This window comes from Culicoides brevitarsis, chromosome 2 (genome assembly GCF_036172545.1).
Source record: "Culicoides brevitarsis isolate CSIRO-B50_1 chromosome 2, AGI_CSIRO_Cbre_v1, whole genome shotgun sequence".
NCBI lineage: Eukaryota > Metazoa > Arthropoda > Insecta > Diptera > Ceratopogonidae > Culicoides > Culicoides brevitarsis.
Window position 1 is genome coordinate 5888620 of NC_087086.1, and position 24097 is coordinate 5912716.

At 24.9% G+C, this 24097-nt stretch overlaps 1 protein-coding gene across 7 annotated transcripts in view; it reads right to left on the reverse strand.

The window, feature by feature from the left end:
- Positions 1 to 2068: 2068 nt before the first annotated feature.
- LOC134828339 (voltage-dependent L-type calcium channel subunit beta-1) overlaps positions 2069 to 24097 on the reverse strand; it is a 53664-nt gene continuing 31635 nt past the window's right edge. Inside the window, exons 1-11 of one of the 7 annotated variants that reach the window (XM_063841274.1) lie at positions 22562 to 22838; positions 10733 to 10849; positions 10455 to 10676; positions 9683 to 9794; positions 6697 to 6931; positions 5664 to 5787; positions 5455 to 5595; positions 5228 to 5395; positions 5049 to 5169; positions 4746 to 4931; positions 2069 to 2734 (exon numbers count right to left, since the gene is read on the reverse strand). In XM_063841274.1, the coding sequence (XP_063697344.1) occupies positions 2391 to 2734; positions 4746 to 4931; positions 5049 to 5169; positions 5228 to 5395; positions 5455 to 5595; positions 5664 to 5787; positions 6697 to 6931; positions 9683 to 9794; positions 10455 to 10676; positions 10733 to 10849; positions 22562 to 22657 (1866 nt within the window). In that variant the 5' untranslated portion in view covers positions 22658 to 22838 and the 3' untranslated portion in view covers positions 2069 to 2390. Of the gene's footprint in view, positions 2735 to 3024; positions 3132 to 4745; positions 4932 to 5048; positions 5170 to 5227; positions 5396 to 5454; positions 5596 to 5663; positions 5788 to 6696; positions 6932 to 9682; positions 9795 to 10454; positions 10677 to 10732; positions 10850 to 15208; positions 15490 to 22561; positions 22839 to 24097 lie in introns of those variants that run through there. The other 6 variants (XM_063841273.1, XM_063841275.1, XM_063841271.1 and 3 more) reach the window with 6 other exon arrangements.

The following is a 24097-nucleotide window of genomic DNA, read 5'->3' on the forward strand; positions in this document are numbered from 1 at the left end:
TTTAAATATATTTTTTTATGTATTTTTTGTTTACTTAACAATTATATTTTTTTTTAGATGATTTGATTAATTTTTTTTTGTCAGAAATATTTTTGAAAGCATTTATTTATATTTTTTTATAAAAAATGATTTTTCGTTTTGAAAATTTTTGGCTATGTTTTTTTTTGTAAATATCTTATATTTGATGCGTTTTATCCTGTTTGCGTTTTTCTATATTTTAGTTTATTTTTTAACAAACATTACAAATAAAATAGACAAATATTCCGTCAAATAATTACATAAAATATAACATTTTTTATACAAAACTAACACGCACTAAATATTTTTTTAATAATAAATAATTTTTTATATTTTTTTTTTATTTTTAATAATATTAATTTAATTAATAATAAAACATATACAACAATAAAATCTGATTATAACATTATTATAAATGTTCTTGGGTTTTATTTTTTGGACAGAGAGCTATTTATTTGGAGCAGATACATTTTTTTAGAATATGTATGTTATGTTAGTGAAATGTTAATTAAAGGAATTTTGCTGCGGTACTAAATATACAATATAAAACATCAAATATTTAACAAACATAACTTTTTTGACCATGTTATTTTTTTTCGGGATACAATTATTACCATTTAATTATTTATTTATGTAAATCTTATCAACTATTTTTTATCAATTTTTTTATAATTAATTAATTAATTTAATTTCATTGATTTTTTTTTATTTTGGTCCATAATAAATCAAATATTTATCGTTTAATATTACGATTTTAATTTATTAACTATATTAATTATTTTTTTTTCTTTATTATATTTGATTGGCTTACGATGATGTTAACAGCAGCTCTGAGCAAATTTAGTAAATAATAAAAAAAAAATTTTTTTTGTTAAATTATAAAAAAAATTAAAAAAGTTACATTGAAGCACATTCTAAAAAAAAGTTATTTATTTATTTTTTTTAAGTTTTAATTTAATCAATAATTGTTAGAGGCTTTTTTTTACTTTTTTTTCTTTAATAATTAATAATATCTTTTTTTTATAAGTGCAAGGCAATTGGTAGCGAATTTTCTTTATACAATATCTTTCCATTTTTTTACGTTTTCTTTAAAAAGACCAAATTTGTTGTTTATTTATAAATTTTTTCTTGATTATCGATAGTTTTTTGTGTCTTTTTTAATTTATAATTAATTAATTAATAAATATACATTAATTAATTATAATTCAATGATTTATTTTTTTATCAATCAATTTTTTTATTGATTTTTTTAAACAATTAAAATATATATTTTTTTTTGAAAATGTTTAACATTTTCTATCAAAAAATAATAAAATCTACATGATTACGAAAATTTGAAACTTTTTTTTTGCAATTCATTCTTTTTATTTATTTATTATTTTTCTCCTAACTAAAGCTTTTCGAGTTTTTTTTTTGCTTTTTTTTATTTCTGTTAATCTATTTTTTTAAACATTATTTTATTTATTTAATTTGGTTCTCTTTGTAAGAATTTTCATCATCTATGGTTGTTTTGTAAAAATTGCATTTTTATTTAAATTTATTTTTTTTTATTTCAAATTAATTCGATAATTTTATTTCTTTATGTTTATTTAGGTCTAAACTAAATTTTTAATTTTATTTTTTTTTAAGAAAAAAGTTTTATGAAAAATTGGAAAGTTAAGATGTAAAAGTCATTTTTTCCTACAGAACGAGCAAAAGTCTACAGTTCGTAATATAAAGTTTTTTTTTTTAATTAGATAGAGGTTCGGTCTACGAGAATTGCACGAGAAAAATTTGTGAATTCTTTGTGAAAAATTTTCTAAAGTTGTGGGAAATGCTACGAATTTTTTTAAAGATTTTTTTTTGTTAATTTTAATTAATTAATAAAAATTAGTTATAGTTTCTAAACTGATTAAAATACTGTTAATTATTATCGACCTGCGATGAATTCAGATCATCATTGATTTTTTTCGTAATTTTTTTTTTTTAATTTAGTTTAACTAAGAAGTGTTCTAAAGAATCTACCCGTAAATGTGGGTTTTACAATTTTTTTTTTTGAAGTTTAGAGAGGAAGTAAATGGAAAAAATATAAAAGAAAAGGGCGTTTTAGGGATGAGATCAGGATGGTTGAGATACGGAACCGGATTTGAGTTTCGAAAATAATTTTTTCCGAAATTTTCCATCAAGTCCCGTATGAAAGATGTCGACACGTCGATGTTTGTGTGTGTGCGCGTTCGAAAGTCGATGAAAGTCGATTGCGTGAGAAAGTCTAAAAATTCACGGAGAAAAATTTAGAAAAACTCATCGTACTCAAAGCCATCGTCTTCCGCTTCCTCATCTTCGACATCTCGTTCACAATCATCCATGTGATCCCACCCCTAAATCCATGACTCCTACATGGCGTTCAACACCCTTCTATTGTTTCCATCCCTTCGGTGCGGACTACTGCTCGATTGGTGCGGCGCCAACGGCTGATATCTTTCGCGTTCGATCCATTCGCGATCGCGATCTCGTTCCCGGTCGCGATCTCGTTCGCGCAACGCCGACGTTTCATGCACCAAATATTCGTCGTCGTAGTGACGATTGTAGTCTTGCCGAGCACTTGAGGAATAATCACGATGTGAACTGTGGCCACGTTCCATGTAACGCGGATCGCCGCGATCTCGATGATCTCCCCGATCGCTGTAACGCTCACGATCCACGCGCGTTGGTCGACGATTGTGATGATATGAAGCACCTGCGAAAATAAAAAAATTAATTAATAAAATTCTTTTAAAAAAAATTTTTTTTTGCGCAAACAAAACAAAAACCGCAGGTTAAAAAATTTTTTTTTTGTATAAAACTTTAAAAAAAAAATTAAATTAAATATAAAAAAAATATTTCTTAAAATTTTTTTTTGAAAAAAATCGGACTCATGCATTTTTTGTAAGTAGAAAAAAAAACTTCATTTTTAGTCAATTTTCAGAAAAAATTCACTCTCTTAATTTTTTAAAATTTTTTAGGGACCAAACGACACTCGCAACTTACTAAAATGAAAAATTTTAAGAGAAAAACGGTAAAAAAGAGTAAAGATGAGTAAAAATATTTTTTTTAATAGGGCTCATCATTGGCACGACGAACAACTCCAGGGCTCACTTTTTACCGAAAATAAAGTTAAAAGTAAAGAAAATTAGCGAAAAAACTCTTTTTTCATGAATTGATGAATTTTTTGTTAATTTTAATTTTTTTTAGTAGAAAATAAAAAAAAATGTTAGTCAAATAATTTGTTAGCGATAAAAATTAAATTAATTCTAAACTAAAATAAAAAAAATTATTGAAAAAAAGGCAAAAAATTTAAAAATAATTTTATATTAACCTGGATTGGAATTGGATACAGATCATGGTTATTAACAACAAAAATTATAATTTTAAATTGTGTTTGTATTTCTCCAAAAAATGTTTTTTTTTTTTAACTAAATGCGTTTTTTTAAATTAATTAATTAAAAAAAATTGAAAAGTGTCTTTTTGTTTATTTTTGTATTTTTTTTTTGTTTTAATTTTTTTTTTTAATTTTTAATTTTTTTTTTTTTTTGCTCTAAAGAAGTGTTCCCTGAATGTCGTCCAATGTAAATCCTGAAAAAAGGGAAAAAGAGCAGTGTAGCTGTTTTTTTTTGTTTTTTAGAGACAGAGAAGAATCCTTGTGAACAAAAAAATGTAGACAGTGCTTGGACAAGTGACACAAAAAATAGAGATGAACATCACAAAGAAGTTTTTTTTTTAATTTTTAGTATTTTAGTGCAGGGAAATAAATATAAGAGACACATTCAGATTGCGGTGTACAAAAAAAGTTGACGTCGATGATTTTTTATGTCGATGAATGAAAGTTGGAGAAAAGGAGACACGAAAAAGTGTTCTTTGAGCCTCGTTGTGTGACGAATTGTGACTGAAATTAAACTTTAAAAGTAAAATTTGTAAGTTTTTTACGGTTTTTATACTTTTAAAGCCTTTCTAGCGATACTTTTTTTACGAATTTTGATAAAATTTGACCAAAAGTTGAGAAAATTTGATCGTGTAGCGATACAAAAAGCAGTTTTTACTGACAATATACTGTTGTTTAATTTAATTTTGAGCTAAAAATTAATTTTTTGTAGCTAAAATTTTAAAAAATGATTGTAAGGTTTCGAAAAAAATTTAAAAATTAATTTCAAAATTTATTTTTAATTTTTTTAAGAAATTTTTTTTATACTGAGCGCTCATTTTTATAGTTTAAGAACTTCAAAAAATTTTAAAAAATAATTTTAATTATTTTTTTTCTAATTTAAGTTCATAAAATAATTTATGTCAAAAAAGTCTTTAAAAATTTTTAATTGAAATTTTATAAAATTTTTAATTTTTATCCAAAACATGAAAAATTTTACTTCGTGAAATATAAAATTTAATTTCCATTAGACCTAAAATCTCATAAAAAATTCAAAAAAGTTGAATTTTTTACAATATTTTTATTTGAATCGTCAAAAATTGACCTTAAATTCTCATAATTTGTCACAATTTAATATTTTAAATATATTTATAGAAGAAATTTTTGATAAAATTATTTTTTTTTGATAATTTTTTTTATCGATTTGAACTAAAAATTAAATAAAATTTAAAAATTTGACGAAATTCTAAATAAGAAGCGAACTAAGAAAATATTTCTAAATTTTTAGAGATTGAGAAGAGATACAAGGAAGTCACAAAAGTGAAATTGAGGGATTGAGGGACAAAATTACCTCGATCTCTATCTCTGTCCCGTTCGCGTTCGTGATCCCGTTCCCGAATATCACGGTCTCTATATCTATTATCTCGAGGTATTTTGGATGTATCCTCGTTTTGGTCATGTTCTGTTGTGCGGTTGTTTGTTGTTGTTGTTGTAGTTGTGTGGTTTGCATGTGATTTGTAATGGTTAGTAGTATATTCTATACATATTATTTTGAATATTAAAACATTGAATGTATGACTTTTTTGCTTGATTTTTGTCGCGAACTGATAAACATTGAGAGAAAATCACACGAAAACACGGAAAAAAATCTTACCTGGAGGAGTATGGCCCATCCGGTTCGCTTGATCGGCAGATGGCGACGCTTCTTGGGACGGTAGTGGTCTAGGAACAGATGGATTTGATCTAACTGGGGGATGAGTTGCTCTCCAATATGCCTAAAAAACGAAATTTTTGTTAAAAAAAATATTTTTTTGAAATTTTTTCATGAAATACTTCTAAATATTCCGCTAAATGATTACACGCTTCCTCCAGCTGATTCTCGTCTAATATTATATCAAACATTTCGGGAGGACATTGATTCAATTTGTCCGCCGCAACCATTTGTACTGATAAATTTTTTGACTGAGCTTTGCCACGTGATTTGATTAAACGTTGTAAAACCTAAAAAAACGTAAAAAATTATTTTTTTTTTCATTTTTTGGGGAAAACTCGATACAAACCTTAGAACTAGCTATCTTTAAATAAACTATTAAAGGTGCTAAAGAAGTTTTTGCTAATTGTGACGGATGATTAATTGTATCACAATCGAGTACTACTAATTGTAATGTCCGTGCCAATTCAAAAATACGTTCTATTTCCGCCTGAAATGCGAAAAAAAAAGTCATTAATAATCAGCGAGAAGCGACAAATTTCATGACGAAAATGTTACCTGTACTTCTGCTAGGCACGATGATCTACTGTTAGAGCGTTCCATAATCGCACGCTTTGAGGGATTATTCATTAGTGAACGTTTAGCTAAGGAAATGTCGGCTTGAACCCGTGTAATTATAATTCTGCACGAAGAAAAAAAAAGAAAGAGAAAAATATTAGATTTTATTTTTTTTTTTTTTTTATAAGAAAAACTTTAAAAAAATAAAATTTTGATAAAATTAATTAATTTTTTTTAAATAAAATATTTTAATTAAAATTTAAAATTAAAGTTAAAAATTTTTATTATTTTTTTTTTCTTTAATTTTATATGAAATTAAAAACTTTACTTTTTTTTATAAAATTAAAAAATATTAAAAAATTAAATTTTTATTCAAGGCTTTATTATTTATTTTGTATAATTTAATTTTTTTGTTTTTCATAATTAAATAATTTTTTTAGAATGAAAATTTATTTATTTGAAATTTTTTAAAAAATGTATTAAATTAATTTAAATTTTCTTTTTGATGAAATTAATTTTTAATTTTTAATAATAATTTTTTTATTTTTTTTTTAATTGAATAATTTTTTAAAAATAAATATATTTAATATTTTTAATTAATAATTTTTTATTTTATAATAATTTATTTTAATATATTTTTTTTGCAAAACTAATTTTTTTAATTAAATAATTTAGAATGAAATTTAATTATACGAAAATTTTACTTTAATTTTATTTTTTTTTTTTAAATTTGAAAAACAAATTAATCAAATTTTATTTGAATTAAATTTCATTTCAGTTTATATTTAAAAAAAATCATTTTTTTTATTTCCTCAATAATTTTTTTTTTTAGTTATAATTAATTTTAATTTTTTTCTAAATTATTTTTAAATTTTAAATTTTTTTAATTTAAAAATATTAATTTAATTTTTAAAGTTTTATTAAAAATATTTTCATTTTTAATTATTTTTTTTTTTTATTTTAAATAATAACGCAAGATCATTTCAAAAAAATTTCAAGTTTCAAAAGAAAAAATATAACAAAAAACTCTTACCTAGTTTCAAATCGTCTCTTTAAAAAGTCAAATAAAGCTTTTTGCATCATGTCGGTCACCTCGTAACCTTTTAAACTTGGCCCCACAAGTACAACGGGTCGCATCGACGGCACGACATCGTATGGCGACGAGGTTTCTTGTTTCTTAAAAAAGGGTTTTCGTTTTTCCTTCGTCGGCGGCGTCGCCATTGTTGCTTTTCCATGTCGCGGCGCCCCCATGCCGTCACTTTCGTCTCCTGTTTATTTTTTTTTTGTTTAATTTTTGATAAAAATCGTTTCAGAGAAAAAAAAATAAATTGACAAAAAAAGTTATTAGTAAAAAAATTTTCTTCGATTAATTTTTTGTAAAACATCATTTAGATAGTTTTGTAATATATTATAAGCTAAAACACCCCTAACATTTCTTCGTTCGATTGTGTGCGTGATTGCGAGTTGTTTTGTTTTATTTTTTTTTTGGTCGGTAACATTTGATCTTGTTGAATGAATTTGAAAAAAAAACGATAAAAGAAGTGAAGTGATTCACTAAAAAAGTTGCAAATAGTAGACAAAAATGTAAAACTAATGAAAAAAAAGAACAAGACACAAGAGACTAATATATATATGAAGAAAAATACAACTTGGCTTTGCTGCAAGAAAGTTTCAGATTTAATTTTTTTCTGTTAAAAAATTGCAAAAAAGTATGAAATTTCTCTAATAATTAAAAATAAAAATCAACGGACAAAAACTGAACTCTCTCTCTAAATAACAAATAATTTTATTTTGTCGTCGATGAGAAAATTTTTTCTATGAAAGTTTATTTTCTCATCTTTTTTTCGCTAAGTGAGTGCATTAAAAGTTATGAACAAGAACAAAACAATAGTTAACAATTTTTTTCTAAAAAAATGTCTCTTTTGAATTTTGAAGATTTTTACACAATTTTTTTTAATTTACAGATTTTTTCTGTGAAATTTTGAATTTTTTTCGGCATAATCGAACAAAAATGTTAAAGAAAGTGCTCTATCAATAGATAAGCATTAAATGAATTTTTAGTTAACATTCATATAGTTTTATGCAAGCATGCAAAAATCAGACAAGAATTAAAAAAAATATTTAAAAACACATTTTTACAATTTTTATAATTTTTCGTTTAAAAAAAATAAATAATAAATTTTTATTTAAATATTTTCATGATTAAATTAAATTTTAAATTAATTATTTAATTTTAAATTTAAAAAATTATTTAAATATTTTTTTATAAACTATTTTTATATTTTTTTATTATTATTAATTTAATATGTTAATTTAATTTTTTTATTTTTAAATTAGACTCTTTTAAATTTTCTCTTAATTTTTTTTAAATTGAATTTAAAAAATCAAAAATTTAAATTAGTTGAAAATTTGAACAATTAAAAAAATTTTTGACTTCAATATTTTTTTAATTTTATTTTATTTTTATTTTTTTTAAATATTATTAATATTAAAATTTAATTTTTAAATTTTTTAAAAAATTTTAAGTTTTTTAATAAAAAATCGTAAAAATGTTTTATTAATTTTATTATTTTTTTATTGTTAAATCATATATAAAAATCTCAAATAATATTTTTTAAAATTATATATCATTTAAAATTATTTAAATATTTTTATTTATTTATTTATTTTTTTTTGAGAAATTTTTTTTTTATTTAATTTAATTTTCATCAATTCCAATAAAAGCATAAAATTATAGAAGAGGAGTTGCCTTGCTTTTTTTACACTAAAATGAACTAACAACAACAAACATGCCAAAACCAAAAAAAAATCTGTTGTGCAAGATAAAATCATGCATTTTATGTACAGAAATAGATAAATTCAGAGAGAAAAAGAGACAGAGATAGCCTGAAACAAAGTCCGGTGCAATATAAATTAAATCCATTCATGATCTTGTCGAATGAAATATTTTACATGGCAATGAATGAAAATTAAAAAAAAAATAACGACACAAAAAAATCATAAATTTCACATATTTAAATTAACGCAAAAATAAAATTGAAAAAAATAAACTTGCAAAAAAAATACATAATAATTTTTACCGTTATTACGTTATTTATACACAAATTTTCTGTCGTTGCACTGTGTAACCGGATATTTATTGCTTGTTTAATGCCAAATATTTTCGGTTAGAACTTTTTCTGCAATTTTTATCACAAAAATGGATGCAATTATTGCAGGTCTCGTGTCTCGTTGCGAACACGTGGCAAACGAAATAAATTTATTATATGGCAAAGTTGTGTATTTCTGATAAAAATTTTCCATGTTTGTGGATTCCGTACAAAAAATAGGCAAAAAATCGAGGAATTTGACCTGCAAAGATTTTTTTGTTTCGGACTGAACCATTTTTTCTGTGTGTGCGATAAGCAGACAAAAAAAATATTTTAAAAATATTTTTTTATTATTTTGCGACGAAAGATGCCTTAGAAATGCATCACAGGTGCATTTTTTCCAATTGATTTCCGTAGATAGCGAAATTGACCGACTGACACACAGGAATTGAAGATGCACAGAAAAATATTTTTTTTTATTATTATTTAGGCATTAAAACTCATTGACCGATTTCTATCGCACACACCCGAAAATTGGCACAAATTCAACAATAATAGCAGCTCACGGGCGGCGTGCGACGCTTGTTGAGGACAGTTTGGCGGTCGACGAACACAAAATGTGTGAAAAATTGAAAAATAACGGTAAAAATTGAAATTAATTGATAATAAAAATTAAAAAAAAAATCTTTGCTCTCGATGACAAAATGATGCGAAAGAACAACAACGAATACAACAAATAACACAAGTTTTACAATAAAGTGACGGGGAGAGGATTTTTTTTTTTAATTTTTTTTTTCAGAGGAATGAGGAACGGGATTTGGGTTATTGGGTGTCACAACAAATAAAATAATTAAAAAAAATGACAACCAAACGACAATGAAATTAATATAAAAAAATAATCCTTTTTTCTTTGAAATGAATGTGTCATACCGGGTGTTGGGGGTGTGCTACCTCGTGTCTCCGCACCTGGCAAGCCAGTTGCTCCTAAATTACCGCTACTTGTTGGTTTCACCGCGTACAGCTTTGATGATCTCGCAGACGCCTGAAATTTTGAAAAATTTATTTTTTTAAATTTTTTCTCATAAAAAATTTCATTCAAATTTTACTTTTTCCGAACTTTTTCTTATAATTTTTTTTTTTAAAAATCATTTTCGAAAGACAAATTTTCAATTTCGAAATTAAAATAAATTTTCGAAAAACAAATTTGCAAATTCGAATATCGAAAAAATTTTCGAAAGACAAATTTGCGAATTCGAATATCAAAAAAAAATTTTCGAAAAACAAATTTGCGAATTCGAACATCGAAAAAAATTTTCGAAAGACAAATTTGTAAATTCGAATATCGAAAAAATTTTCGAAAGACAAATTTGCGAATTCGAATATCGAAAAAAAATTTCAAAAGACTAATTTGCGAGTTCGAATATCGAAAAAATTTTCGAAAGACAAATTTGCGAATTCGAATATCAAAAAAAATTTTCGAAACACAAATTTGCGAATTCGAATATCGAAAAAAAATTTCGAAAGACAAATTTGTAAATTAAAATATCGAAAAAATTTTCGAAAGACAAATTTGCGAATTCGAATATCGAAAATAATTTTCGAAAGACAAATTTGCGAATTCGAATATCAAAAAAAAAATTTCGAAAGACAATTTTGTGATTTTAGGAATAGAAAGGAAAATTTAAGCTTAAAATTAACTCACCTGCATCCTAATGTGATCCAATTTGACGGGACTCGGAATAAATCCCACTTCACAGCCCTCCTTAACCAATCGACCAATCCACCAATTATTGTCGTACTTTTCTTTGATGTGCAAAAAATCGCCGATATCAAAAGACACGGCGCTTCCATGCACGGGTGAATCGTCGTCAACATTACCATCATAGGGTACGTTTGTCCGAACAGCGAATGCTACAGGTTTTGTCTGAAAAAAAATTCTCATTAGGCAAAATTTTTCAAAAGTTCTTTAAAATTTCTTACCCTTGCTTTTTCCAACTGGCCTAAAGCCTGCCGCTCTTTTTCTCGCCGAAGCGATTCCTTTTCCTCGTCTAGCGACAGATCGGATGATGGTTGGGAGTAATTGGAATCTGCTGAACCCTGTTGATGAAAATTTAAGGAAATTATTAAAAATTTGTTTTGGATTTAAATTTTTGCCTTTTAAGCGATTTTTACTTAAAGACGAAGGAAAGGTCATAAAATTCTTATCTTTTTTGCATCATCGAGAGAGAAATTATGTGCGAAGGAGCGAGGACAACAATTTCAACCTTCCAGCATCAGCAAAAAATTTTCTCAACAACTTAGCTCGCCTCAAGCGCACTCGACGCTACACACAAGCTACATGAGGATGATCTGCCCGACGAACAAGACGAAGAAGAGTTAAATCAATAAAATATTAAAATGTACACACAAAAGGAATGTAGGACAAGACAAGAGACTTTTAACTGTGTCGTCGTCTTATCTCTTGCATGATTTTGCCTCGCTTTGCCACACATTTGTGCGATTTCATTGTCATTCAAAGTATTTCTCTGCTAGACATTTGCGGAAATTAGCAGCGCTTGAATGGAGCGAGAGAGAAAGAGAAGAAAAAAAAACTAATAATGGATCGACGCGCGCTTCAAACAACAACAACGGCACTTGATGTATGGATGGATGTTCGAACATGGCTCCTTGTCTCCATAAAATACACACAGCCAACATATGCGATAAACATGACAACAAATAAATGAAATGGCTCAATTATAATTGAATCATTAGTCAAGGCCATTGTGCTTGTTGTTGTTGTTGTTGTTACAAGTGCGCCCATAAAGAATGTCGACGCGCTGCGATGCGATCGATGAGGTCATGGATTGATTTTAACCGCACACGAGACGACGACTCCAGTTTCAGTCCAGAAATTCAGCATAATGCATAATTCATTTGTCGTCGTGCCGATTGTGTGATGTGCCGTATTCCCTAATGTAAATAACGATGACCTAATATTTTTCACATGAAAGCACCTTGCAACATTGTACGGGCTCTCCCTTGTTCGAGGCACTGTGGTTTGAAAAGAGGCTAATTTTACTCTATGAAGTGTTAAAACAACAAACTTTCAGAAAATGACCTTGAAATGATCTTGAAAGTAAAATTTTCGAAAAAAAAAATTTCGATTTCGAAAATAAAATTTTTAATTTCGAAAATAAAATTTTTAATTTCGAAAATAAAATTTTCGATTTCGAAAAAAAATTTCAATTTCGAAAATAAAATTTTCGATTTCGAAAATAAAATTTTTAATTTCGAAAATAAAATTTTTAATTTCGAAAGAAAAATTTTCAATTTCGAAAATAAAATTTTTAATTAAAATTTTTAATTTCGAAAATAAAATTTTTAATTTCGAAAATAAAATTTTTAATTTTGAAGATAAAATTTTCAATTTCGAAAATAAAATTTTTAATTTCGAAAATAAAATTTTTAATTTCGAAAATAAAATTTTCAATTTCGAATATAAAATTTTTAATTTCGAAGATAAAATTTTTAATTTCGAAAGAAAAATTTTCAATTTTTAAAATAAAATTTTTAATTTCGAAAGAAAAATTTTCAATTTTTAAAATAAAATTTTTAATTTCGAAAGAAAAATTTTCAATTTCGAAAATAAAATTTTTAATTACGAAAATAAAATTGTTGATTTCGAAAATAAAATTTTTATCTTCAAATGTCAAATATTAAAAATCGTAATTTTATTTTGAAATGGTTTCAAGCTTGAAATTGATTAAAAATTACGGAAATTTTATAAAAAAGTGAAAAGTTCAAAATTTTACATTAATTTTACTTAAATTCATCCCATTTTCTCGCCATCGGGCAAAAGTGTCTGCATAACTAACAATTAGTACACTTTTTGTAAAACAACACGAAGACAAGATTTCAATATTATTCCGCCAAACTAACAAGAATAACAACAATGCAAAATAAAAGCATCAACCGGCATGGCATGCAAAATTGTGTAAATTTTACTGCCTATTAATTTTTTTGTTAAAACTCTCCTCCTCGCCACGCACCGCACCGCACAGCGAAAATGTGTGTCGTTAGTGTTATTATGCACCAGAGAATTCATTATTTCGCGTGTTTTCTCTGTGTGCGAGTGCAAAATATGACTTTTGCATTGTCCTCGTGTCAGAATCGTGTAACGGGCGACGAACGGGGGGAGTAGCGGAACACAGTATCTCATTGTTATTTTGGAATAATCTGCAAGTTAGTTTTGTTTCCATGCCAAAAATTCTTTTTTTTTCAGTTTTTTTTTTTGGGTTTTTACTTTTCATGTTAATGGACGACGACGCAGAGAAGTGAATGGAGACGTCTAGTCAATTTGGAATTTTTTTGGTATGTGTTACTGACCTATATTACGGAAAAATTCTTCTTTTACTGTGAAAAGTTTTCGTTTTGCAGGTTAAAATAAATTTGCATAAAAAGTTGAATAATTATTTTTTTTGAAAAAGTTTCGAGACATAAATTTAGCAAAAAATATGTAGAACTTTCAAGAGTACTTTATTTGGCAGATAGTTGAATTTGAATCACATTAAAATAAAGTAATTACTCCAAATTAAATGGATCCTCCTACCAAAAAAAAGACATTTTTAAGAAAAAATGAATAGGAAGAGAGATAACATGAGAACACTAAAACAGATGAATTTAATTACGATTTTGTGAGAAAATTGTCGAATTTTTCTTTTTTGGTTGAATTATTTTTTTTTAAATTTTATTTAATTTTTTTTTAAATAATTTTTTTTGCAATAAAAAAAAATTTCTAAAAAAGAAGAAAATCTAAAAAAAAAAAAATTTTTAAATATTTCGATTTTTTTAAAATTTTGAAAGAAATAGAAAAAAAAAATTCAAGTTTTTATAAATTTTCATTTTTTTTACTACTACCTAATTATTATATTTTTATTAATTTCAATTATTTTGAAAATTTTGTTCAACAAAAAAAATTATTAAAGAATGAAATATCTTAAAATTTGTCTAAAAAATTTTTAAAAATTTAATATTTTTTTAATTTGAATTAAATTTTTATATTTTATATAAATATTCAAGAATAATTTTTTAAATTATTTTTTTTTCAATAATAATATCTCTAAAAATTTTTTTTTTTATTTTTTAAAAAATTTTTTAAAAATTATTTTTTTTTCAATAAAATTATTTAAAATTCAAATTTTAAAAAATTTAATTAAAAATTTTTTTAATTAATTTTTTTTAAATCAATTTTTTAAAATTATTTTTTTTTAATAATTTTTTTTTAAATTATTTTTTTTTAATTAAAAAAATTTTTAACATTATTTTTTTTAAATAATTTTTTAAAAAAAATTTTTTATTATTAAAAAAAATTAAATTTTAAAAAAATAACTAAGCTCAAAAAAAAAAAAAAAAAATTTAATTTTATCCCCTTTTTCTCACAAAAACCACACACAAAAAAACTCATTCAAAAGACATAAAATTAGGTTTCCTAAATTGTCGAATTGAAATTAGACCGACTTGATGACCATTAAATTATAAACACTTTTATCCTTCCAACTTTCTGGCATCACTATTAAAAACTTTTTCCGTATCGTATGCAAGCAACGCAAATACATCTCGACTCGACACCACAGCACAAAAAGCATTGTGCAAGTCTCAAGTGGCTTGCGAGCATTTTCAATTGTTCCTTGCATTGTGTGTTTGTTTGTTTTTGCCTTGTATTAACCTCACAGAAAACATTCGTATTTAAAGATCTGTACGCAGAACAAAAAAAAAACAAGAGAATTAGTCGAGTGAATTATACTTTTGTCATTTCATTTGTTTTTCCGCGAGAACCTTACGCGACTAATAGAGGAGTGCTAATGGCAATTTTTTTTTTCATTATTTACAGGAAAATGGGAACAACAAAAAATTAATGACACTCTTTAGTGTTCATTGTAGCAGTTATGAGGCCAAAGGAGGAAAAGTGACGGATCAAGAACATCAAAAAAATTTTCATAATTTTTTTTATGAAATTTTTTTCAAGTTTGAGAAATCAAACTGAAAATTATTCCAATTAATTCAAACCAAGCAATTTTTTTACATTTTTTTTTTTAATTTTTCGCGAAAAATTTAAATCCAGCCCTGAAGAAATTACAAAACGTTTATGTTAATTGATGAAAATTTAACTGCAAGGGCGTTTCTTGCAACAAATCTCGAGAAATCTGTAACTGAATGAGGAGAAAAGTTGGAGACAAGAAGAAATTTGTTCCAAATTGGACGTGTAACGACTTGAATTGAATACAAAATCATGTAAATGCATTTTAAATCCATGTTTCTCTTGTTAAAAAAAAATTCCCATCAAGTAAAGATGGAAACGAAGACATGAGCAGATTTTTTTACATGCGACCCAGATACATATCGTTTCGTAAATCCTTGTAATTACTTCGAAAAACACACACAAGACATGAAAGAAGAAGAAACGACGAGCAATACCTGTGTGAAAAGCTTATTGTAACCGGCATTTTGGTGCATTTGCGAGTATCCGATACCGATGCCGAGCCGATTGCTCGCTGCTACGGAAGTCGTTGGCGGCGGTTCGCGATGATGCCCGCCTCCCACGGGCGAGACGGCATCATCCATCGCAGGACGCTGCACCATCGGCCTTTCGGCAGGCCAATCTTCTTCCGTTCCTGATATTTTGATTGAATTTCTTCAATTAACACGTGACTTTTTTTGCAATGAAATTTTTAAAAAGTATTTTTTTCTCTTCTAACTTTTTTTTAATTTTTTTTTTGAAATATTTTTTTACGATAAATAAGAAAATGCAAAAGCTGCGTAAAAAAGCACTTCTACAAAACTATTTTTTTTTTCACTTGAACACTAAATGTCTGATTTTTAATCAACACTACATATGATCTCTATAATAGTAAAAGTAGTAGAAAAGAGGCTTTCAATTCCTTAGCACTTTTAATCATTTTTTTTTTATTTTCTATGCTAGTTTATTTTTTTCTTGCTCTAATATTCTATGATATTCTATGTTTTTTTTGTATGCTAGAAAGATAGATGCAATTATTATTAAAAACCAATTATTACTATGGATTCACTGAATCTCTACTTCATACGAAGAAAAATGAAGGGAAATGCGAGAAAAATGCACGAGATGAAAATGTTCTGTGATTTCTGTTGATGTAATGTCCGTAAATGCACACACTTTTTTTTGCAATTAATTAATTAAAAAATGAAAATAAATGAATAATTCTGGTTGAGTTATTGAATGAAAAAAATTAAAAGCTATTAAGAATTGATTTTTAAAGAAAAATTAGCTATAAACTATTTTTTTAAAAGAAATGAAATTACTGAAAGTAGTGATTGAAAATTTTTAATAAAAAAAAATTAATTAATAATTTTTTAATAACTTTAAAAATATTTAATGAATTTTTAAATTTTTCAGGAATTTTGAATTTTATTTTTTTTATTTATTTTATTATTATTATTATTATTTTTTTTTTTTTGAGAAAAGGTAATTTTATATAATATTCCATTAGATTTTTTCTTTATATAATATTGGATATAATCGTTAACAAAAAAGCTAACTTTTAAATATTTTTTTTCAAATTTTTAATGCATCAAATTTGCTTAATTTTAACAAATTTAGGGTTAAATTTTAATTTTGCATAAATTTCATTGCAAGAACTTCAATTTTAATTTTGTATAAAATTTAATATTTTTTTTCGCCTATTTAATTTTTTTGTTAATGAGTTTTAAATTTTAATAAACATTTTCAGTAATTTTTTATTTTTTTTTTTTTTTAATGATTTTCAGTTAATAAATTTTTCGGATGAAGAAAAAAATTGTTTTGACATCTAAATGGAAATTATAATATTTTGCTATGAAAAATCCATTAGATATATGTAAGTTTTTAAATACTTTTTATTAAAATTAATAAAGATATTTTTCAAAATTTTTTAAATATAAATTTAAAATTAGAAATTTAAAAATTTATTCAAAAGTAATTAATTTTTTCAAAAAATTAGATTGAAAACGATAAATTTTTTTAAGATGGAAGTTCAATTTATAGAAAAAATTATTATCTTGACGAATTTCTCAAAATTTAATTCCAAATTTCATAAAAAAAATATTTTTCAGATAAAGTTTTATTTATATTTTTTTTCCAAAAACTTGTAAAATTGAAATTTAAATTTTTTGTTGATTTAATTTTTAACATTGAAATTTTAAAAGCAATTAATTATTTTTTAACTCAAAAAAAAGAAAATTTATTTTTCTCACGAGTAATATATTTTTTTATCGTTTTAAAATAATTAAATAGTTAATAAATTGATAAAAATTCTTTAATAAATTTTAAAAAAAAAATTGAGTTCATTGAAAAATATTTTTGCAATTTTTTTTTTTATGAATTTCATTAAATATTCTTAAAATAATTAATAAAATAATTAAAGTAAAATTTTCAATCACTAACTTTCCTCTAAAAACTTTTTCACTACTTAATATTTTTAATTTATTTACTAAATGAAGTAAAATCTCTAACGATGACAATAAAAAAAAATAATGATGCAACACTCAAAAAACTCTTCTAGCAGAATTATCACAACTTTTTTTGTTAAAAAATGGACCTACTCCGCTTCTCGTGTTTGAGGTAAGTCACTGCAACGATATTTCTGTGATGCATAAAAATTATTTCTTTTTTTACAAATTTTCACATTTTTTTTTTCACAAAAAAAAATCTTTTTTTAATGCACTTTTTGAAAATTTTTTCGCTTATGACCACGTAAAGATCATAAAATTTATTACATTTTTCTTGGAATTTAATGTCATCAATTCTATTTCAGTGAAGTTCTCTCCTCTTGTGTACATTGTAATCCTACGCGAGAGTCATATTTACGCGATGCATCTGTGTGTGTGTAAAAAATAAAAAGTGGGCCAATAATCGACAATTTTTATTTTATTTTTTTTTTTCAGTGGATTAAATGTTTCGCTTATCGATACTATTATCACATAATTTTTTATTTCACACACAATTCAGCTGCGGGAATGCCGCGAATGATAAGCGACGACGACAAAAAATTTTCTACCTAAGTAAATGTAATAACAAACAAATATTAGTGCTTTTCTAATGATATGTAAAAGAAAATACACACACACAGAGGCACGAGTGTACGTGAAAAAAAAACGGAAAATATGAGAAACACGAGCACATTGACAAATAATAAAATTTTCCGAGCACGACGTACAAATACAAGCGAAAAAGGGGCACAAATACACGCAAACCGAACGTGTATCTACAGCGCCTCGTATAAATTTGATTTTTCGTTCTTTACTTTTTTTGCCTACATTTTTTTGCATTGAAGAAAATATGCTTTTACTGAAATTTTTGTTACTGCGACAACACCCGATATGGAATTTCTTGCCAATTTTTGGTCATATTTTTATTTGAAAGCATTTTAAATGCATTTTTATTGCTTTGAAAGTCTTTGAAATGGGAAAAATTGTAAAAATCATGAATGGAAAACTACGAAAATTTTCTTTGTCCATCAAAAAAAATTATTTTTCGTCACATTTTTTGTTATTTTTATCAATTTGAAATATTTTTAATGCTAAATAATCACAGAACATTTTCTCGTAAACACTTTTTGTGCATTTCCTTGTCGAAAAAATTCACTTTTCTTGCATTTTCACTAAAAAATTTCACTCACACGATTTTTTTTTCTATTCTAGATGTATATTCACTGCGTGTGTTTCGTGCTCAAGCAATTTATTTTTCCTGTCTCAGGGCAGCCTGATAATTGTTTAGAAACAAATGACGCGATTTCTTTGCGAAAATTGCGACCTGCTGACACGTTACTTGGCTATTCGGCGATTATTTTGGGAGATTTTTTTCTTTTTTCCATGATGAATTGATGATGATGAGGAATTTTTTAGTGTTTTAAATGATTACAACAAGAGATTTGGAATATAATTTTCACTTGTACGTCGTTCCGTTCGTGCGTTCGTGTCGTCGTGTTGTGACGTCTCGTTGCGAGAGTGTGTGTGTGTGTGTGGGAAAAACAACAAGAAAGTTGTGCAAGTGTGCGTGAAACTGGATGGTGCTTTTCCAGTTAACTCGCGCGAGGATGTGTATGTGCTGTTGTTGAGGTGTCGTAACGTGTTCGAACAATGGGATGAATTGTGTGTTGTTTTTGACAAATTTATGAATGGTTTGACGGAGGCGTCAAGTAATTTTATTAATTTTTGACGTTAGAAAGGTTTTTTGATTTAAAATTATTTGGAAACGTTGAAATTCAATCAAAAATCTTCAGGAATTTATTTTTTTAAGTTCAAAAGTAAATTTTGATAAAAAAAAAAGAATTAAAAAAAATTTCTTAATATTTTAATATATTTTTTAATTTAATTAAAATAATTAGTTTAAAAATTTGAAAAACAAATATTTTTTCTGATTATTAATTTTTATTTTATTTTTTTCAATTTTCTTAAACATCTTGAATTTTTTTAAAATAAATTGTAATTAATTTATTAATACAATTAAATTAATTTCATTTTTTTAATTAATTAAATTTTAACATAAATTAAAATTATTTTTTTCGATTTTTTTTTATTAATTTCAAAATTAATTTGAATTATTTTTAAAATTAAATTCAATAAATTTAATTTTAATAATAAATTTAATTTAATTCAAGAATATATTTTTTAATTTATTTTTCATTAATACCTATAATAATTAATTAATAAATAAAATAATTTATAAATAATCAACAAATTTTTTTTTTCATGATATTATGTAAATATGTTTAAGAAAATTCAAAAAAATAAAAAAATTTATCATCAGCAAAAAAAAATTTTTTTTTCAAAATTTTAAATAAAATTAGTTTATTTAATTAAAAATTTTATTTTTTAATGGATTTTTTTTCAATAATTTTTGAAAGATTTAAAACTTAAAACATAAAAAATTTACTTAAATTTTTAATTAAATTCTTAATTTTTTTTAAATTTAAATTTTTATCATTATAAAGAAATTTGTAGAAAAAAAAATTAATTAATAATTAAATTATATGAAACAAGTAAAAAAATCTGTTATGTATAAGTTAAATATACAAACTTCTAAAATTTTTCAATTTTTTTATCAAAAAAAAATTTGAAACGTCGTAATTTGTGAATTTTTTATATCTTGAAAATTTATTTTATTTTATTTATTTTTAAATTTAATTTTTTTTTTAACAATAATTTCACTTAACCTTTTAAAGTCGTTCAATTTATTTACTAAAAAACTAATTTTTTCTTTTTAGGATCACTTTTTGGTAAAATATATGAAAAAACTTCATTGAAATGTCTCGAAATTCATCCTGATCGAATCAAAGGAAGAAAAATCATCAAAAAATGGATCAAATCGCGACAAAAATAACTTTTGAACCCACCGTGTGTCGTACAATTCTCTACAAATCCATTCTACAGCACTATTATACAACATTTCTTTCACTAATTCCTTTATGTAAGGTTAATTTCCCCGAATCGCCGACGACTTGCACGACGAAAAGTAATTTCGCTGTTACACCAACTCATCAAATATGCTGCATCGACACACAGGCGATTCAGGGGAAAAATATCCTGCTTCAGAGGAACAAAAAAAAATAGGGAAACACACACGATTTTCGAATGGAGTTGCCCGGTGTTCAACTGTCGTTAGGACATCAAAATAAACAAAGTTTCCGCGTATACGACGTCGTCGATGCGAATAATTTTTGAACTTTATAGTTATGAAGCACGAGCTACGTGTGCCAGTCAGCAGCCAATGAGGTGTCATTTTGGAGATTCCAAAGGGACCGAAAATAATTTTTTCTTCAAAACCGCAAATTAATTTTCATAATTTTTTTTTGAAAAATTGCCGGTACTTGCCTTCTGCGGATTTTTTCGTTGTGAGGAATTTTATTTTTCTGCTTTCTGGCTGCGTTGTCAGCCAATTAGACATTGTCGAGTCGACACTAATTTTTTTGAAATTTTATTTTTTTTTTATCGTAAGTCGCACAACAAGGATTTTTCGTGGTTTCTCGACCAGCAAAAAAAAATTGGTTGAAATTATGCCGCGTCGCCGAGAGGAAAACTATCGAGAGATATCCGAATATCGAAACAGATAACCATCAACTGGAAGGAGCCAAAGAACGAACCGAAAAAAAAACTGAAATTTTTTGAAGTTGTTTTATGTTATTATTGTGCCATAAGTTGTCGTGCAGCAGCAGCAGCGGCGGAGACACGTAACGTATTTTCGAAAAACCCCTCAGTAGTAGTACAGCTGATCTACTTGTGTGCCTACGTTGACGCAGGCCGCATTCGTTGCGGGAGATGGGCATGCGCCAGATCGATCCACGCCATTTCAATCATATGGCTTGCACGAAGCGGCCCGACGACGATGACGACGGCAAAAACGCACACAAAGACACACAAAGCCAAAGAGGAAAATCTTGTACAAAAAAAAAGTGACAACAACTTGAAACACTTCATATGACGCACGTATACACGGCTGTAGTAAAGGGGTTCGCTCTCCACATTTTCCGCGCGCTCTCTTTTGTGTGACTTTTCTTTGATTGTTGTTGTCTTTTGAAGTATTTTTACTTTTTTTTTTTGCTCTGTAGTGCTTTTGGACATTGCTCTTCAGTGTGCAACTTTTGTGACAAATAAAGAGGAATCGCGGGTTTTTGTTGTGACATGTTTGAACATGTGATTCATTTAATTCCGGAGTAAAAAATATATTTAATTTGAATTCTTTGACGAAATGGTTTATTTTCATTCAACAATTAAAATAATTAAATAATAAAAAAAAAATATTTAATTATTTAAAAATAATAAAATTATTAAAATAATTAATTAAATAATTTTTCAATTAAAATAAAAATTTTAAATTTTTTAAATTAATTATTTTCAATTTTTTTTAAATAAATTTTTATTAAAAACTTTAAAGAAATTATTTTTTAATTAATTAAAATTACTAAAATTTTTATAAAAAAAATTAATTAAATTATTATTTATTTTTATTTTCAAAATAATAATTAAAAATTAAATAAATCATTTAAAAAATAAAATTTATCAATTCAATAAATTAGTAATAAAAATTTTTCAAACATTTTATTTATTTTTAAAATAATTTTTTTTTAATTTTTTATTTTTATGAATGAAAAAAAATTTTTTCGATATAATTTTCTTAATCATTAATTAATTCAATCTTCTTAATTTTTTTGATTTTATAAATGAAAAATTTGTTTTTAAAAATTTCATTAAAATTCACGAATTACAGAAAAAATTAATTTTATAATTTAACTAAACATAATTTACTTGTTGAAACTAAGAAAATTAAAAAAAATAATTAAAATAGAAAAATCTTAAATAAAAAAAATAATTTAATATTTTCTGAGGGAAAAAAATTAAAAAAATTATTTAAAAACAATTTAAAAATAAATTTTTTAATTTTCTGTACAAATTAAAAAATAAAAAAAAATTAAATTAAATTTTTAAAATTATTAAAAATAAAAAAAAATATAAAAAATAATTAAATTTGAAAAAAAAATAAAGTTAATTATGATCATTTAAATTTTTTTAACTAATTAATTATAATTAATTTTATTTAATTTTTTAATTAAGAATAAAATAAAAAGTAAATTATCAGAAATTGAAAAACGAACCAAAAAATAATGACCAATATTCACAGAAAAAATTCCCCTTAATTCTGCGAATAATTTTATTTTGTTACAAAAAACATCTTAAAACATTTGCATCTGATCTACATTTCACACGCGACACACGCACTTGAAAAAATTTCATGTATCATCAAAAAAAAAATCTTACCCGTCGATTCCTCATAAAAGGCGGTTTGTACGTCGTATTATGACGATGATGATGCCCGTGATGCCCATGAGGTCTCTTAAAAGCTGATATTTTCATTTTATTTATTTTTTCAAATTCGTTTCACTTTAAATTAACTATTTTGGTTGTCATAAAATTTTCATGAATTTTTCAAGTTTTTCTGATTTTATATCCCTTTGATTTAATATCAAAGTCTATTTTTAACGCACTTATTAATTATGAATATTCATAAAAATCAATTTTATTTCTTTTTTGTCTTCTTCGCTGTGTAAATATTCTCTCGTTAAAATTAAAATTTCAAAAGTAGTTCAGATTCTTTCATGTTTTTGTTGTCTAACAATCGAAATTAGAATAAAAATTTAGTTCACAATTAAAATATTTAAAAGAAATCACTTGTTTCGTGTCTTGTTTGGACGAATCCACTTTTCATGTTTTTTCTTTGATTTTTTTGCTTTATCGTTGCTTTTTACCCTCTCTTCTCATTCTCTAAAAGACAAATTTTTTAACTAATAATAATCATCGCTCTTTAAAAACTTTTTAAATTTTTCCAAGGTAATTTTTTGACACTTTTTTGCAATGAAATTTTTCAATGAATGAAAATTATTTTTTTTTATTTATTTAATTTTTTTGCCAAAATCGAACGTAAATCAAACGTAAATAGTAGTAATAGTAATAAAAATTAATAGTAAACACTTGTCCGGGAAAATAATTTCAAATAAATAAACAAACTTTTTTCTCGTTTAATTAATTTGTTCTGCAATTAAAATAATCAACGTGCTTTCTCGGGTATTTTTTTACAATTATTGCGACCAATAAAAAAGTGATTTATTTATTTACTTGAAATTTTTCCGTTCTTTCGCGTCAAGAGCGTACGTTCATTACTTTTTTCAAGTAGCGAATTAAAAATAAATATTTTTCAGACGCGACGTTCCGTTTTTTATCACAACAACAACAACAAAAATCACCAACGAGCGACAAAGTGATCCCGAAGATTTTCGCCGAGAAACTAAAAGACAAAAATTTTCATTCAGACGACAAGTAATGATGATGAGTGAGAAAGTGAGTCTTCTTGTCTATTTATTTTTTTCGAGATGATCATCTGTGAGCATACGAGACGACAGATTTTCACGAAACAAGTGTTCTCGCATGTTTTTGCATTTAGCGGCTGTTTAAAATAAGATCTCGTTCGTACGAGTGAGATTGGGGGAGATTTAAGTATTTTATAACAAAAAATTTTTTTTTTTGTGAAATTTTCGATTTTTTTATGATTTTTCTTAATTTTTAAGACATTAAAAATAATTAAAAAATTATTAAAAAATAATTTTGTTAAATTAAATAACGAATATTTTAATGGAAAGTCATTCTGAAGAATTTTTGAGGGGAAATTGGAAGTCCATTGGAAATGTTAAAAGATATGAGGAGTATTAAAATGTGAAATAATAAAATATTTGTGTGTATAACGAACGTTTTTTGCATTGGGAATATGCTTTCAATGTATTTCAAAATTCGATACTCCTC